Raw genomic sequence first — 16,484 nt, forward strand, 5'->3', positions numbered from 1 at the left:
TCAGTTCTAGTTCAGTTCTAGTTCAGTTCTAGTTCAGTTCTAGTTCAGTTCTAGTTCAGTTCTAGTTCAGTTCTAGTTCAGTTCTACTTCAGTTCTAGTTCAGTTCTAGTTCAGTTCTAGTTCAGTTCTAGTTCAGTTCTAGTTCAGTTCTAGTTCAGTTCTAGTTCAGTTCTAGTTCAGTTCTAGTTCAGTTCTAGTTCAGTTCTAGTTCAGTTCTAGTTCAGTTCTAGTTCAGTTCTAGTTCAGTTCTAGTTCAGTTCTAGTTCAGTTCTAGTTCAGTTCTAGTTCAGTTCTAGTTCAGTTCTAGTTCAGTTCTAGTTCAGTTCTAGTTCAGTTCTAGTTCAGTTCTAGTTCAGTTCTAGTTCAGTTCTAGTTCAGTTCTAGTTCAGTTCTAGTTCAGTTCTAGTTCAGTTCTAGTTCAGTTCTAGTTCAGTTCTAGTTCAGTTCTAGTTCAGTTCTAGTTCAGTTCTAGTTCAGTTCTAGTTCAGTTCTAGTTCAGTTCTAGTTCAGTTCTAGTTCAGTTCTAGTTCAGTTCTAGTTCAGTTCTGTTCAGTTCAGTTCTAGTTCAGTTCTAGTTCAGTTCTAGTTCAGTTCTAGTTCAGTTCTAGTTCAGTTCTAGTTCAGTTCTAGTTCAGTTCTAGTTTCAGTTCTAGTTCTAGTTCAGTTCTAGTTCAGTTCTAGTTCAGTTCTAGTTTCATTCTAGTTCAGTTCTAGTTCAGTTCTAGTTCAGTCTAGTTCAGTTCTAGTTTCAGTTCTAGTTTCAGTTCTAGTTCAGTTCTAGTTTCAGTTCTAGTTCAGTTCTAGTTCAGTTCTAGTTGCAGTTCTAGTTCAGTTCTAGTTCAGTTCTAGTTCAGTTCTAGTTCAGTTCTAGTTCAGTTCTAGTTCAGTTCTAGTTCGTTCTAGTTCAGTTCTAGTTCAGTTCTAGTTCAGTTCTAGTTGCAGTTCGTAGTTCAGTTCTAGTTCGTTCTAGTTCAGTTCTAGTTCAGTTCTAGTTCAGTTCTAGTTCAGTTCTAGTTCTAGTTCCGTTTCTAGTTCAGTGTTTTCTAGTTCAGTTCTAGTTCAGTTCTAGTTCAGTTCTAGTTCAGTTCTAGTTCAGTTCTAGTTCAGTTCTAGTTCAGTTCTAGTTCAGTTCTAGTTCAGTTCTAGTTCAGTTCTAGTTCAGTTCTAGTTCAGTTCTAGTTCAGTTCTAGTTCAGTTCTAGTTCAGTTCTAGTTCAGTTCTAGTTCAGTTCTAGTTCAGTTCTAGTTCAGTTCTAGTTCAGTTCTAGTTCAGTTCTAGTTCAGTTCTAGTTCAGTTCTAGTTCAGTTCTAGTTCAGTTCAGTTCAGTTCAGTTCTAGTTCAGTTTCTAGTTCAGTTCTAGTTCAGTTCTAGTTCAGTTCTAGTTCAGTTCTAGTTCAGTTCTAGTTCAGTTCTAGTTCAGTTCTAGTTCAGTTCTAGTTCAGTTCTAGTTCAGTTCTAGTTCAGTTCTAGTTCAGTTCTACTTCAGTTCTAGTTCAGTTCTAGTTCAGTTCTACTTCAGTTCTAGTTCAGTTCTAGTTCAGTTCTAGTTCTAGTTCAGTTCTAGTTCAGTTCTAGTTCAGTTCTAGTTCAGTTCTAGTTCAGTTCTCAGTAGTTCAGCTAGTCAGTTAGTTCAGTTCTAGTTCAGTTCTAGTTCAGTTCTAGTTCAGTTCTAGTTCAGTTCTAGTTCAGTTCTAGTTCAGTTCTAGTTCAGTTCTAGTTCAGTTCTAGTTCAGTTCTAGTTCAGTTCTAGTTCAGTTCTTCTAGTTCAGTTCTAGTTCAGTTCTAGTTCAGTTCAGTTCTAGTTCAGTTCTAGTTCAGTTCTAGTTCAGTTCTAGTTCAGTTCTAGTTCAGTTCTAGTTCAGTTCTAGTTCAGTTCTAGTTCAGTTCTAGTTCAGTTCAGTTCTAGTTCAGTTCTAGTTCAGTTCTAGTTCAGTTCTAGTTCAGTTCTAGTTCAGTTCTAGTTCAGTTCTAGTTCAGTTCTAGTAGTTCTAGTTCAGTTCTAGTTCAGTTCTAGTTCAGTTCTAGTTCAGTTCTAGTTCAGTTCTAGTTCAGTTCTAGTTCAGTTCTAGTTCAGTTCTAGTTCAGTTCTAGTTCAGTTCTAGTTCAGTTCTAGTTCAGTTCTAGTTCAGTTCTAGTTCAGTTCTAGTTCAGTTCTTTCAGTTCAGTTCTAGTTCAGTTCTAGTTCAGTTCTAGTTCAGTTCTAGTCAGTTCTAGTTCAGTTCTAGTTCAGTTCTAGTTCAGTTCTAGTTCAGTTCTAGTTCAGTTCTAGTTCAGTTCTAGTTCAGTTCTAGTTCAGTTCTAGTTCAGTTCTAGTTCAGTTCTAGTTCAGTTCTAGTTCAGTTCTAGTTCAGTTCTAGTTCAGTTCTAGTTCAGTTCTAGTTCAGTTCTAGTTAGTTCTAGTTCAGTTCTAGTTCAGTTCTAGTTCAGTTCTAGTTCAGTTCTAGTTCAGTTCTAGTTCAGTTCTAGTTCAGTTCTAGTTCAGTTCTAGTTCAGTTCTAGTTCAGTTCTAGTTCAGTTCTAGTTCAGTTCTAGTTCAGTTCTAGTTCAGTTCTAGTTCAGTTCTAGTTCAGTTCTAGTTCAGTTCTAGTTCAGTTCAGTTCTAGTTCAGTTCTAGTTCAGTTCTAGTTCAGTTCTAGTTCAGTTTAGTTCAGTTCTAGTTCAGTTCTAGTTCAGTTCTAGTTCAGTTCTAGTTCAGTTCTAGTTCAGTTCAGTTCAGTTCTAGTTCAGTTCAGTTCTAGTTCAGTTCAGTTCTAGTTCAGTTCTAGTTCAGTTCTAGTTCAGTTCTAGTTCAGTTCTACTTCAGTTCTAGTTCAGTTCTACTTCAGTTCTAGTTCAGTTCTAGTTCAGTTCTAGTTCAGTTCTAGTTCAGTTCTAGTTCAGTTCTAGTTCAGTTCTAGTTCAGTTCTAGTTCAGTTCTAGTTCAGTTCTAGTTCAGTTCTAGTTCAGTTCTAGTTCAGTTCTAGTTCAGTTCTAGTTCAGTTCTAGTTCAGTTCTAGTTCAGTTCTAGTTCAGTTCTAGTTCAGTTCTAGTTCAGTTCTAGTTCAGTTCTAGTTCAGTTCAGTTCTAGTTCAGTTCTAGTTCAGTTCTATTAAAACACTCGACTAAAAACCCCGGGTTTTATTAGCAACTTGATATCTCCAAGTTGGTGGCAACATATTGTAAACAAATTTTGACACATAATTGTTCATAAATTCGTATTGGAAAACAATGAAAAAAGAGTTTTAGTACATACACACATACAAACAACACTTAATGTGTTGTAAATTTAAAATAAAGAAAAATATTTAATGCCTTTGTAACTAAATATTTACACAAGTATAGGCAACAAACCTCCAATACGAGTGTATAAATATTTAAAGGTGTCTTTAGTAATTTGTTACACATTTGGCTGGATACAAAACACCCAAGACCATTAAAAATATTAAGATATTAACTTAAATAGTTAAGCTGTAAGATTATGTTGAATATGTTAATTAAGTTATTTAAAAACCTTTGACGAATGACTATTTCATCCTTGAAAACTTAATTGAAATGTAAGAGTTAATAAATCTAGTTGAGAAATGTATTCTGTGGGTGATCTTACCGTTTGTTTCTTTTTATGCTGGGGAGTGAAAAAAAAAGTATGCGATGATACGTAGCGAGATCGTTTGATCTAAAAACGAAATTTCCCTAAGTCCGTTTCATGGCTTACACTTCCCTACTTTGAAATGTTATCAAATAATAATTACATAATTCTTAGCAAATTATTGTTATTATTTTTTATGTGGCCTTAAACCATCAACATACACTAACTGATTACTTTAACCTTTTCCCTCGCCAGGTTTTGTTTCTTTTTTATCTCCACACGATCATGAAAAAGAAAGACAGAATAAAAGTGGAAACAAATAACATTGAAAGTATTTAACTGCTGTGTTAACACATCCTTTTTAAATTGATTTTCTGGCTGCGTTGTTTGCAGCTTGAAGACTCCATAAAAATGACTTATGGACATGAGCAGTGTGAACTTTTGTGTATGGATCTTCATCATGTTGAGGATCATTTGATGATGCTAATATTGACTCTTTTGTTTTTTGGAGTTTCTTTGAACTTTTTTTAGTTTTTTTTTTATTGCTTGATGATCTTTGTTTGCGCAGGCGTATAAATTCTTAACCAAAGTGTGAAACCGCAGAAAAATATCGGTAGCAAATACAGAAAAGATGGGAGAAAAAAAATAACAACGAAGAGATGTGTTCAAATTATTGGCGCAACAAATTTGTTGGCTCACACAAAACATCGAAAAAGATGGCAAAATAAATTATGATTGTTTGTAAGGTTGCAACTGGTTTTTCTTTTTCCACTTAGAAATATCAGCAAGATCATGATGCATAACTACTACTGTATATTTCTTACTTTAACATTTCTTTATTCTTATTATATTTTCAGTAAGAAATCTATCAATCATAATCGATTTCTTAAGGTATTTTAAGTGTAGAAAAATCAATTTTACTTTAACAACTGAAATGCTTCAATTTTATGCTAATCAACAACGATCGAGAATATGTAAATCAAACAACCATCTACTCATAATAATAGTATTCATTCTTAGTGATGTTTTATCTGGTCCCAATATAATAATGATTATGATTATTTTGCCGGTTCATTTTAGTTCATTGCCGTCAATAATGTTGCTTTATAAATAAATAATAAGATCTCATGATCATGATCTTTTTGTTGATTCGTGAAATTCCTTTCAATTTCATATGCATTTGTAAGGGAAAATCGCTTGTTGTTGCTGAGTTTAGAAGTCTTGAACTTGTATTAAGTAGCGAGAGAAATGATCTGTTTCCATTTCTTATTTTTAGGATTAAAGCCTGGAATTGCTGGCTCATTTGTGTTTGTAGGTTTTATGTTACCAGATTTATTCGATCAGAAATGGAATGTAGAATATAATTTTCCGATAAAGTATAGTATGATTCGATTGAGCTTGATTCTTATATGGGTCGATTGAGCTATCTGTAGACTTGCTGAAATCATAAATAACCGAGATATGGGCAGAATTAAAGAAGTTTCCGATTCAGGAAATAGTGATAATCTGTAATCACTCATAAATTTCATTAAAAGTAATTTTTTATTCAAAACCTAAAATCGACTATAGATTTTTTTAGCTTAGATCCTACATTGAAAATAGGAAATGATTACCAACTTCTCCTTTGAAATAGGGAAAATGTATCCGTTCCCAAATCTGGCATCCTTTTCAAAAAGCCTCGCATTACATAAAAGTTGATTGAATTTGTTTTCATATTTTCTTCTTTAGTTGAACGCATTTCGTGCTCGTATTGTTTTCAGCTACGTGAGCGTTCATACAAATCACTCCTGTAAACTTTTCAGTAGACGAAGACTGCTGATTATATTTTTGCCACTGTGGCCTGATCACTTAGCATTTGGCCTGTCTGCAGCGTAATAAATGAACTTTGTTTTACTTTTCGGAAGTTAATTATGCGAAATAAAGTAAAAAAATAAATTGTGAGTAAATTGAAAATAAGTTCGAGTTGCTAATTTGAATTTAATTTTTTTTTATAAAAGCAACTGGTAAATTTTTTGGGGAACCATAAAAAGGGAATAATATATATGTATTAACTTTGTAAAGGCACACGTTTAAAAATTGTTTAAATGATGAAACCTTATTTTCTCTATATAACCCCTTATTCAATTTTCTAATCCTGCAGTAAGGTTCCTTAAAACATTTTTTAGTCAATTTGTTTTATAATATTTAAAAAAAAACATGCCCAAAGTGAATTAAAAGATACGTTTTAAGAATTTTTCCATAAAGCAAATTGAAAGTTGGTTGAAATGTAGCAGGTTCTAACATTATTATAATTTTAAACTGACAGTATTTAAGATATAATTTGAAAATCTTTAATATGCCTTATTGTTTAATCAAAAATTGTAATTTCCTGTTAAACTAACAAAATAAAAGAAGTTTTACCTAAAATTTAAATTTAACAGTATGTTTAACCGCACACACTCTGTTTTATGAAAGTTACTTATCCTATTAAGTGAATCGCCCTGTATTTTAGTTTTTTTTATTACCGAACACTTCCAAAATGAAGCCAGCTGTCATGAAATAAAGAAAAAGAGAGCAAACAACAAAAAACGTTTTCATTTTGTGAATAATACATAGAAATTTCAACAAAAATACGCAATTTTTCAATAAATCTTAATAAAAACTTAATAAAATTCATAAAAAAACATGACTACAGCTGCTAGACCCACATTTGATCCCGCCCGAGGAGGCAGTGGTAAAGGAGAGAAAGATTTAAGTGCTTTAAGCAAACAATATTCCAGCAGAGATTTGCCTGGTCACACAAGATTGAAATACAGGTAAGTTGCTATAATTTAGAGATGTTTTAAGACAAATGGTATTAATTTTGTTTTTTTATTTACAGAGAAACTGGTCAAGGCACCTCCGATGAATTGCGTGCCCGTGATTTCCGCAAAGAATTGGAAGAACGCGAACGTGAGGTCAGACCCAATAAAAATTTACCCTCCATTGTGCGCAAAGCCATAGAAGCCAATAATTCGTCAAGTACAACAGGAGGCTCTAGCAGTAAAAGAGCCAAGTTAGATCAACCAGCTGCACCAGTCAATTTAGATGCTGATGACCCTGTGGATAATGACTCCTCTGACAGCGATTCCGACTCTGAAGATGAAGATGACACTGCTGCCCTATTAGCGGAATTGAATAGAATCAAACAGGAACGTTTGCAAGAGACACAACGTAAAGAGCAAGAAAAGAAACAAGAGGAAGAACGTATACGCATGGAAAACATTTTATCGGGTAATCCCTTAATTAACTATGCTGCTGGCTCCGCGGCCACTGCAGCCAATACAAAGACGGCTGATCTAAAGGTTAAACGTCGTTGGGATGATGATGTGGTATTCAAGAATTGTGCTCGCACCGAACCGGAGAAGAAATCACATTTTATTAATGATTCTTTGCGTAGTGAATTTCATAAGAAATTTATGGAGAAATATATTAAATAGAGGATTTCTAAAGACGGGACAATAAGGATGTTTTGTCTTCTTTTCTACTAAAACAGTTTATGATTTAAGTGAAGTACAAGTTATCGTAATAAATTTTAAAGATTATTATATAAATTTTTTGAAACTTTGGATTCTATTTAATGGACACATTAATTTTGTTATTTCATTATCAAAATTTAAGGTAAGGAATAGTTGTTACCTTCAATATAACTAAGATTATTAAAGAAACATTTACTCCGTTGATTTTTAAAGTTTAATATTCGAAAACAATTCAAATTTTCTGCCTAAAACATTTGTCAAATTCTACAGAGATATTTACAAACTCCATTTTTTAGCAAAAATTAAGAACCTCTGTAACTATGACTTGATGTTTAAAAACTAATAAATTAAAAAATAAAGATTTAACTCACCTAAAATTATATGTATATTGATGAAGTCTTCTTTATAAATCAGCCATATTTTTTAAGGATGATAATTCTTTCTTCCATAAGCTGAAAAAGCACTACTACAACTTTTTTTAATACTTTTTTTTAATTTTTATTTTTTTTTTTATATATTTATTACTTTTTTATTTTTAATGAATACTTTTTTGCATAACTTTCATTAATTGATTTAATTTTTTTAATACTTTTTCAAAATTTCACTTTTATTTATTTTGTTTATTTCACTATTTTTATTTTTAATATTTAATTGAAAACTTTGATAATGATTTTTCATATACATATTTTGTTATATTCTTTAATTTTGGAAACTTGGATTTTCTTGATTTTTTTAATATTTTTTTCATATTTATATATTATATTTTTATAATAAACTTTTATTATATTAATAAATAATTATTTTTAAAAATTTTATTATTTTAAAATATTTTTTCAAATATTTTATTAAACACACATTTTCTTGATATTTATTTATTATTTTTAATTATTATAAAATTATTGTTAATTTTCTAGTTAATATTCTACAACGTTCTGTCATTTTCAACCGAAAAATACCGTTACTTCTCTACATTATCTTATTTTCACAATTTTTAACTTTGCATTAATTTTCTATTGACATTTTCAAACCAAAATAAACTTTAACGGTCATACAAAAACAACACTCCTATTAAAAACACAGTTTGTTTATCATGGCATTTGCTACTACTTTTTACAACTCTGTTAGTTACCCGTTATTACTATAGTAATCGGTTTTTCAAATCTCTCTACAACACTAACCGGCTTTATATTTTTTCAGTACATTTCTTGTCATTTCGTTAATTTATCAGCATTTTTGTATAAAGGGCGTTTAATTTATAAAAAAAATATGTGGAAATATTTATTATTAATATTTGCTTTGGCAAATTATAGCCAAGCTGTATTGCAAAGTGATGCTGATACTTTGGTTTTGTTGGATAATTTAGCCATTCGCGAAACCCACTCTATGTTCTTTAAATCATTGCAGGGTAAGTGCGTTATTTGTGACGTGGTCAAAAGTTCTGTAAGAAAAAAGGAAAATAGGATAAAAATGATTAAAAATCTAAAAAATTGTACTGAAATGTTCAAATTAGTGTGAAAAAATAAATAACAAAACATCACTGTCTCAAAGGGAAAGGGAACAAACCTAGCATTAGTCCCCTGACTGCTAATTTAAAAGCAGGAAAAGTTTCTAGTAGTGTCCAACCTCATTGGACAGTTTATAAGTGCATTCTCTTTTCGTACAGAACTTAATTTAAGTCGTTGAGTCGTTGCCGGGATATAGGTACCTATCATTTCATTTAAACCTTATAATTTCTACTAAATTTCTTTCAGAGCGTGGCTTTAAATTGACCTACAAATTAGCTGATGATGCCAATCTACTATTGTCGCGTTACGGCGAATATCTATATAAAAATTTAATAATTTTTGCCCCTAGTGTCGAAGAATTTGGTGGAGAATTAAGTGTCGAGAAATTGGCTCAATTTGTGGATGATGGTGGCAATGTCTTAGTGGCTGGCAGTGAACAATCTGGTGATGCCTTAAGAGAATTTGCCTCTGAATGTGGTTTTGAAATCGATGAAGAAGGTGCTTCGGTATTAGATCACTTACACTACGATATCTCTGATAAGGGTGATCATACCACCATTTTAACAGCTGCCCGCAACTTAATCAACTCCCCTACAATTGTAGGTGATAGTCGTAAGGCTGGTGGTAAACCGTTGTTGTATCGTGGTACCGGTCTATTGGCTGATAAAGAAAACTCCTTAGTATTGCAATTGCTGACCGCCGAAAGCACTGCCTATAGTTATAATCCCGATCAGGCCATTAAAGATTATCCCCATGCTGTAGGCAAGAATACTTTGTTGATTGCTGCTCTACAGGCTCGCAACAATGCACGTGTTGTGTTCTCTGGTTCTTTGCATTTCTTTTCCGATGAAGCTTTTACTAATCCTATTACTTATGCTCAAACTGGTGAACATTTTGATCATTCCGGCAATCGTGATGCTGCCTCGGCCATTAGCAAATGGGTATTTGGTGAAACTGGTCGCCTACGTGTAGCTGAAGTTAAACACCACAAGGAAGGAGAAACCCAACCACCAGAGCAAGCCTATACTATCACTGAACCTGTAGTCTACTCGATTACTATTGAAGAACTGGTTCAAGACAAATGGCAACCTTTCAATGCCAACGATGTACAATTGGAATTTGTACGCATTGATCCCTTTGTACGCACCACCCTTAAACATGTCTCTGGTGGTCGCTTTGAAGCTAAATTTAAAATACCCGATGTCTATGGTGTCTATCAGTTTAAGGTTAATTATGATCGTATTGGTTACACACAACTTTATAGCACTACGCAAGTCTCGGTGCGCCCATTAGAACACACTCAATATGAACGTTTCATACCCAGTGCTTTCCCTTACTACAGCAGCGCCTTCTCCATGATGGTGGGTGTATTTATATTCTCTTTGGTATTTTTACATTTCAAAGAAGAAACTCCCGGTTCGGCTGCTGTTAAGAAGGGTGACAGCAAGAAGACTCAATAAGCAGAGGAATTTTTAAGGAACTAAATTAAACTAGCGGGAATAGAAGACGTCCCCTATAATGAGTCTATAATAGACTTTTTAAGTATTTGTATTGAGAACTTTTATAAATAAAGGAAAAATAAAGTCTTATATTAAAAATTATAAAAAATAGAGTTTGGTATTTTTTTTTAAGGTTAAGACTTTGAAAATGCATTTACTGCAGTTGGGAAAGTTAACTGTTTTTATGTTTAAGATTTTGTAAAATGCCGTAAAATGAAAAGTCATGTGATGCCTTCCAGTATACGGTATGATATGATCGGACATAATCGACTATAATTTTTAATATGTTTAATATTTGTTGGAAACTGTTGGCTAGTACCATGCGATACATTCTTTAAAATTTAGTCTCAAATTATATTGAACTTTCCTTTTCCCAGGAAAGCTAAAGTTTTAGATGTTACATATTTGGTGAAAATCTAGTGGCATCAATGAATATTGAAAATCATGTTTAGATGATTGGAATAACAAATTTCTTAGCCCATTTATTAAATTCAAAATAAAACTAATATGAATATAACATTAACGTTTTTTCCGGACTTTAAAATATCAAAAAGCCAAAAAGGAGCACCCACCTGTCTCAAAAACTTTGCGACAATCCTTATCAACAACTTAAATTGTAACAACGATAAATTTTTAACACAAACATTAATCAACACATTTTTTTTAAATTTTAAGCTAAAAATTTTAATAATTAATAATTTTAAACTTTATTTTTTAAATTTGTAGCAACAAATGCAAATTTAACACTTTTTTATGTGCGAACAAACTCTAAATAGCTCTTTCATTACTCTCTTCTTTTTTTTTTTCATTTCACAGTTAACAAAATATCACTATTTTGTATCTGTTTTGTATATTTATAACATTTCTTATTAATTTAAATAATTTTTCTATTAATTTTACACTTTTAATTCTAATAAAACACTTTCACTTTTCCGTTCTAATCAGACGCTGCATTTTTTTAAAGGAAATGCATTAAAGTTACTAATACAACTATAACATTGAGCGGGAAAGTGTTGTTTATGTTCTTTTAGAATGTCAGGGCAAATGTCAAATGTATTTTTATTCGTTATAACATAATTCGTTACTTCTTGATTAAAAAAGGTAAACAAATTGCAAAAAAAATCTATTTAAACTTTTTTACAGTTCCATAACTTGTCCAAATATTAGATTTTAGGTATAAATGATCAGAAAATAAACCTTTTTTAGTATGGAAATGATTTCCAATGCGAATTTGGCAAGTAATTTACTAAATAAAAGTTTATACTGAGGCTAAGTTCAAAAAGGAATGTCAAAAAACTTGTGAACGTAGGAATAAAGTCAAAAAGCAGTTTGTTAAAAAATTATGTAAGGAACATTGCGAAACAGCCGTCTTTATGTCAAATTTAATGTTTTTCTAGGATCCCTAAGCTTCTGGAGTTTAAATAAGCACAAGAATCGACTCATTCGTATTAATTTGATCTCTTTCTTAATTTCATTAATATAATGAGTCGATTTAACTTATTAAGATTAGTTTAAATTCAATCTATTACAAATTAAAACATAGCCGACTATATAAAACTCTACACCTGTGAATATTATGTATGGACTATTAAATAAGCATTATGGACTATTAAATAAGCATTCAAGTTGTTTTTGGTCTTAATTTCGAAATAATTAAACAAATTTTAGACAATTTGATGATGGAGGGGTTATACGGAGGCAAGGGTAAATATGCCCCATACTAATGATTGTTGGTAGAGGCATTTACGTTTATATAAAAGTTATTTATGCAGAATTATATTTTCTGAAGGGGGCTTTGTATTAATTAACTAATTTGTGCCGATTTTTATAGAGATACTAAAACATTCAACATAATTATCAGCTCTAGAGCCCTATTTAGGGGTGAGGGGTTGTTGTACGACTGTATGGGGCTAGATGAAATTATAGACCGATTTCAACCATGTTCAATAAGATTCGTCCTTGGGTCAAGAGAAAGGTATGTGCAAAATTTCATCAAACTATCTTGACATAGCTTAATAGACTCAGAAAGTGATTCCGAGCCGATTGGTAGGACCAATATTTTTGAGTGTTACAGACATCAGCACAAACGCATAATATCTTCCCCACTATAGTGGTGTAGGGTATAATCTCTTGACTCGTCCAAGATACAACCATAATAGTTATATTATGGACTCGTCTATCGCCCAGTTTATTGATTAGTTTATTGTCTACTCCCTTATTTTATTATTTTTTCTTTTTTTGTTGTCAAAAGTACTGTAAAAGTACAATAGTATTGAAATATCCATACCTGATATAAATCATACAATTAATTAAACTAAAAAAGTAAATTCAGCCTCAAAATCAAATAAAGAAATAATTTTGAAATTCCTAAATCAAACTTAGATTTTAAAGGAAAATCGGGTTTTTAATAACCGTCATTTTCAGCTCTTGAAAACAATACGATTTAAAAGGCATAATTTTGACTCTAGCAATAAATTGTTGACTTATCTACTGAATATACGCACTATTTATACTACATGTGTGTGTACTTAAATTATTTGCAACTGTTGGGAAAATAATCAACCTGATAAAAAAAAATCAAATGATAAATAAATTCAAACATTTTTTTTTTTGTTTTTTCCCAGTTATTATTTTTTATTTGCGCACACAATTTGACGTCTCATAATTTGATTTTTTTTCTGTTTGTTTATCCAGTTTTCTTTTTTATATTAAATTAACAAAAACTTTATATTTTTTTATATGCAAGTGTATTAATTCTTTACTTTTTACCGCCTTTTCATTTTCTTATATCGTCTTCATATATAAAAAGCATAATGATTTATTTTTCTTGTATTTAACTAAAAAAATAATAATAGTAAAACTTGTTGTTTTGTTATATAAATTATGCATGTATCTTAATTTATAATTAATTAATTTATGTACGTTGTGAGGAGAGGGTTTTTTTTGGAGGGGGAGAGTGGATTAACGTTAAGTATGTATACACACATATATCTGTAGTATATAAATGACGTATAAATGTTATTTATATATGTAATTTATGTATATAGTATGTATGTTTTTTATTTATTAATGTGCTAATGTGTGGTTGTAGCAAAGTGAACTTATTATTATTATTATTTAAATTTTTGTTTTTTTAGTTTCAAAGGTTCATTTCTTTTTTAAAGTTTTTGTTTGTTGTTGTTGTTAGGTTGACATTAATTTCTTGTTTTTGATTAGAATGTTTTGTGGTTTGCTGTTGTTTGTTGTAGTTAATGATGATGTGTTTTATTTGTTTTATTGGAATTTAGCAAAAAGTTTAAATATATCGTTTCTTTTTTTCAGATTTGTGGTATAAAATTGTTCTTGTTGGTTGGTTTATCGTTTCAGTTTGGTTTTTTATATTGGTTTTATTAGTTTATGTGTTTTAAGAACAACAATTCTTGTAGGCAGGAGGTTTTTCATTATTTCGACGATCGACAACAACACGCTCGGGATTTTCGGCAGATTCTCGGCCAGCTGTTTTATCTAATATAGCCTCGGCAAGTTCGCAGAAAGCACGTTCGATGTTAATGTTAGATTTAGCTGAGGTTTCCATAAAACGTATACCGTGCTCACGGGCAATCTAGATAAGACAGAAAGAAAGTAAACATTAAAAACTTGCTTTGTAATTTCTTTTTTCTTTCAAACTTACCGCTTCACCACGTTCTTTACTGACAATACGCTTGTCTGACATGTCACATTTATTTCCCAATATCATTTTCTCCACATCCTCATTTGCATGCTGTGAAAAAGCGTTGATATCGTTTTGATATTTCATTTAATTTAAAAATTATATAACATTTTACCTCATCTATATTCCTTAACCATTTAACGATATTTTCAAAACTTTTCTCATTCGTTATATCATATACCAGCATTATCCCCATCGCTCCACGATAATATGATGTTGTTATGGTATGAAAACGTTCCTGGCCTGCAGTATCCCAGATTTGTAATTTGATTTTTTTACCCCTGAGTTCAACGGTTTTGATTTTGAAATCGATACCTAAAATTAAAAAAAAAAATGATAGAAAATACATTTCAAAATGTTGCCTTATATCAGACCAATTGTCAATTTTGGACCGATTCACACAAAATTTAAATATTTATGACCTAATGGAAATAATGGACCGTTTCAATGGGATTTGTGTTTGATACAAGCATTACAGGGACGGAAACATCGAAGTAAGGACGGATATCGCTAAGTAGACTTCTATTTTAATTTGTTGGCCAACATCAGCACAAACATTAAACCTTCCACACTCTACCGGTGTAGGGTACAAAAAAGATACAACTGGAAAAGTTTTTAAAACAAATATTTCAAAGTCCGCAATCTAGGCATACATGTAGAAATATTAAAGAAAATAATACAAATATTTAGCCTCTTAAATATTTTGCATACATTTACCAACACATCCTCATTCTAAAATAAAAAGAATTTAAAACAATTTGTATGTGGTTTAATTAAAAAAATGACGCAAACATTTAGTTCATTTCTTGAACTAAAAAAAGTGAACGCATGCACATTAATTAAATTCCCTAGAAAATAATAAATACATTTACGATAAAAAGAACGAACAGGAAAATAAATGAAATGAAAAGACTAGTATCAAATGTTATCAGCAACATATTAAATTCCGTTAATCTTATATTGTCTTTTTTAATTTATTTTTTTTAACGTTTTTTTTTATATTTATACTCTTGGTGCCCTACACTGCAGTGAGAAGTTGTAATTTGCTTTGTGCTGCTGTTGGTGACTTATAAATTGTTCTTTATTGTTCCTAAGTAGCACATTATTTCGTTCTTTTGACAACGCTTTCTTACAATACCAAGTCAAAAGTTTAATCTATATAGCCTAGTCTATAGTTGAGTATAGTCTAAGTCTACTCTATAGTTATGATATAGTCCTCACTTCCAAAAATTCTTTAAACTTAAATTCAATTTCAATGAAAAATTATTTTTACTAAATGCATCACATGCAGTCCATAAAGTAGGACTACATTGACAAAGGCCTACTTTTGCAAATAATTTTACATCTGTGTAGGGTATCCGAAACCCGACCTTAACCGACACTACTTTCTTAATTGTTTTTGTATTTGGCAACTCTCTTATTTAGTAGATTGTATATGTTTTTTTTTCTACGTTCAATTCTACTACACCAATACAATGCGTCACAATTTATTTTATGTAATTATTTAATTACGATTTACTTCCATTCCATAAATAACTAAACAATATCAAATAAATTCTATATCCAACTATGGTCAACTACAGCAAAATGATAAAATAAAACAAGCCATAAATACAAATGATGTTATAGACAAAAAATATCGCTAGTTACATTACAAACCAACCCAACGACCTACAAACTGAAAGAAACGTCTCGTTATAAGTGGAAAAAATCCATTAACACTTTTTTTCTTAATCGCATTTAGAAAATTGCCCTTTTCCGGTCAATATTCCAAAATCCAAACTCCAATTAACACTTTTGAGTTTGTAGTAATGGTATACCACGCCCTTGTACACAAAATAAAGGTGATGGATAGATGGCTGGATACATTTTTACAAAACCCCCACCTTTTTTACGATTATTTTTTTTATTGAGCTATGAGTGTGCACACTCATAAATGTCATTGAAGGAATTACTTACCAATGGTGGATATAAAGGTGGATGTGAAGGCATCGTCCGAGAAACGGAAAAGTATACATGTTTTTCCAACACCTGAATCGCCGATTAGCAACAGTTTGAACAGAAGATCATACGTTTTCTTGGCCATTTTTTGCTTTTGTCGCACAAGTAGTTGGGATTTTTTTTTGCTTTTTCCTCTACTAGTTTAGTTGTAAGTTATTTCAATGTTTTTACTGTTGTAACAAACGTTTTTGTAGTTTACTTTATTGTTCTTTATATAATTAAACTTATGGCTAAATTTTCTTTATTTAAATTTAGTTTTTAACTTAAATCTTTATGTTTTTTTCTTCTTCAGTGCAATTCTTTTTGTAATATCCTATATTTTTCTTTGGTTTCTCTTCCTCTTCTTTGCATTTGACAGCAAAAAAATATTATCGGAGAAGAAAAAATAAAGTGTTGCCAATGTTTTTGAATTTGAAGAGAAATTCCTTTATATGAATTGTTTACAAAAGAGAATAAAAGAGAAAGGGGAACATTTTTCTTTGTTTGAATTCCCAGAAATTTTTGTAAAATTTCTTAAAAATAGTATTTTTTTATAATTAAATTGCAATTTTATAATAAATTAAGATTCCAAGCACATACTTATATCAATAAAAATTAATTTTCTGTGTTGTATATCTGAAACACTTGTATTAAATTTTTATTTTTTATGAAAAGTTTTTAAAAGAAAAATGAACCTATTATTTGTTCCTCCACTGTATATTTACAGTG

The 16,484-nt window shown here is 30.9% G+C and overlaps 3 protein-coding genes across 3 annotated transcripts; 2 read left to right on the forward strand and 1 right to left on the reverse strand.

Annotated features, from left to right (window-relative positions):
- The first annotated feature begins 6,084 nt into the window (after positions 1 to 6,084).
- Positions 6,085 to 7,137, forward strand: LOC119606003 (protein CWC15 homolog). Its single transcript, XM_037959362.1, has 2 exons — positions 6,085 to 6,360; positions 6,426 to 7,137. The coding sequence occupies exons 1-2, from the start codon at positions 6,230 to 6,232 to the stop codon at positions 7,021 to 7,023; spliced, it is 729 nt and encodes a 242-aa protein (XP_037815290.1). The 5' UTR covers positions 6,085 to 6,229; the 3' UTR covers positions 7,024 to 7,137.
- A 1,077-nt stretch (positions 7,138 to 8,214) lies between these two features.
- Positions 8,215 to 10,177, forward strand: LOC119605990 (dolichyl-diphosphooligosaccharide--protein glycosyltransferase 48 kDa subunit). Its single transcript, XM_037959348.1, has 2 exons — positions 8,215 to 8,467; positions 8,814 to 10,177. The coding sequence occupies exons 1-2, from the start codon at positions 8,329 to 8,331 to the stop codon at positions 10,025 to 10,027; spliced, it is 1,353 nt and encodes a 450-aa protein (XP_037815276.1). The 5' UTR covers positions 8,215 to 8,328; the 3' UTR covers positions 10,028 to 10,177.
- Positions 10,178 to 12,667: 2,490 nt separating this feature from the next.
- LOC119605988 (ras-related protein Rab-10) lies at positions 12,668 to 16,133 on the reverse strand. Its single transcript, XM_037959346.1, has 4 exons — positions 15,735 to 16,133; positions 13,891 to 14,090; positions 13,737 to 13,826; positions 12,668 to 13,667 (listed from the first exon to the last, which is right to left on the reverse strand). The coding sequence occupies exons 1-4, from the start codon at positions 15,859 to 15,861 to the stop codon at positions 13,470 to 13,472; spliced, it is 615 nt and encodes a 204-aa protein (XP_037815274.1). The 5' UTR covers positions 15,862 to 16,133; the 3' UTR covers positions 12,668 to 13,469.
- Positions 16,134 to 16,484: the final 351 nt, after the last annotated feature.

The sequence above is a fragment of the Lucilia sericata genome, unplaced genomic scaffold (genome assembly GCF_015586225.1).
Source record: "Lucilia sericata isolate MDLA Ls3-8-SP2 unplaced genomic scaffold, ASM1558622v1 Contig000544F_arrow, whole genome shotgun sequence".
Taxonomy (NCBI): domain Eukaryota; kingdom Metazoa; phylum Arthropoda; class Insecta; order Diptera; family Calliphoridae; genus Lucilia; species Lucilia sericata.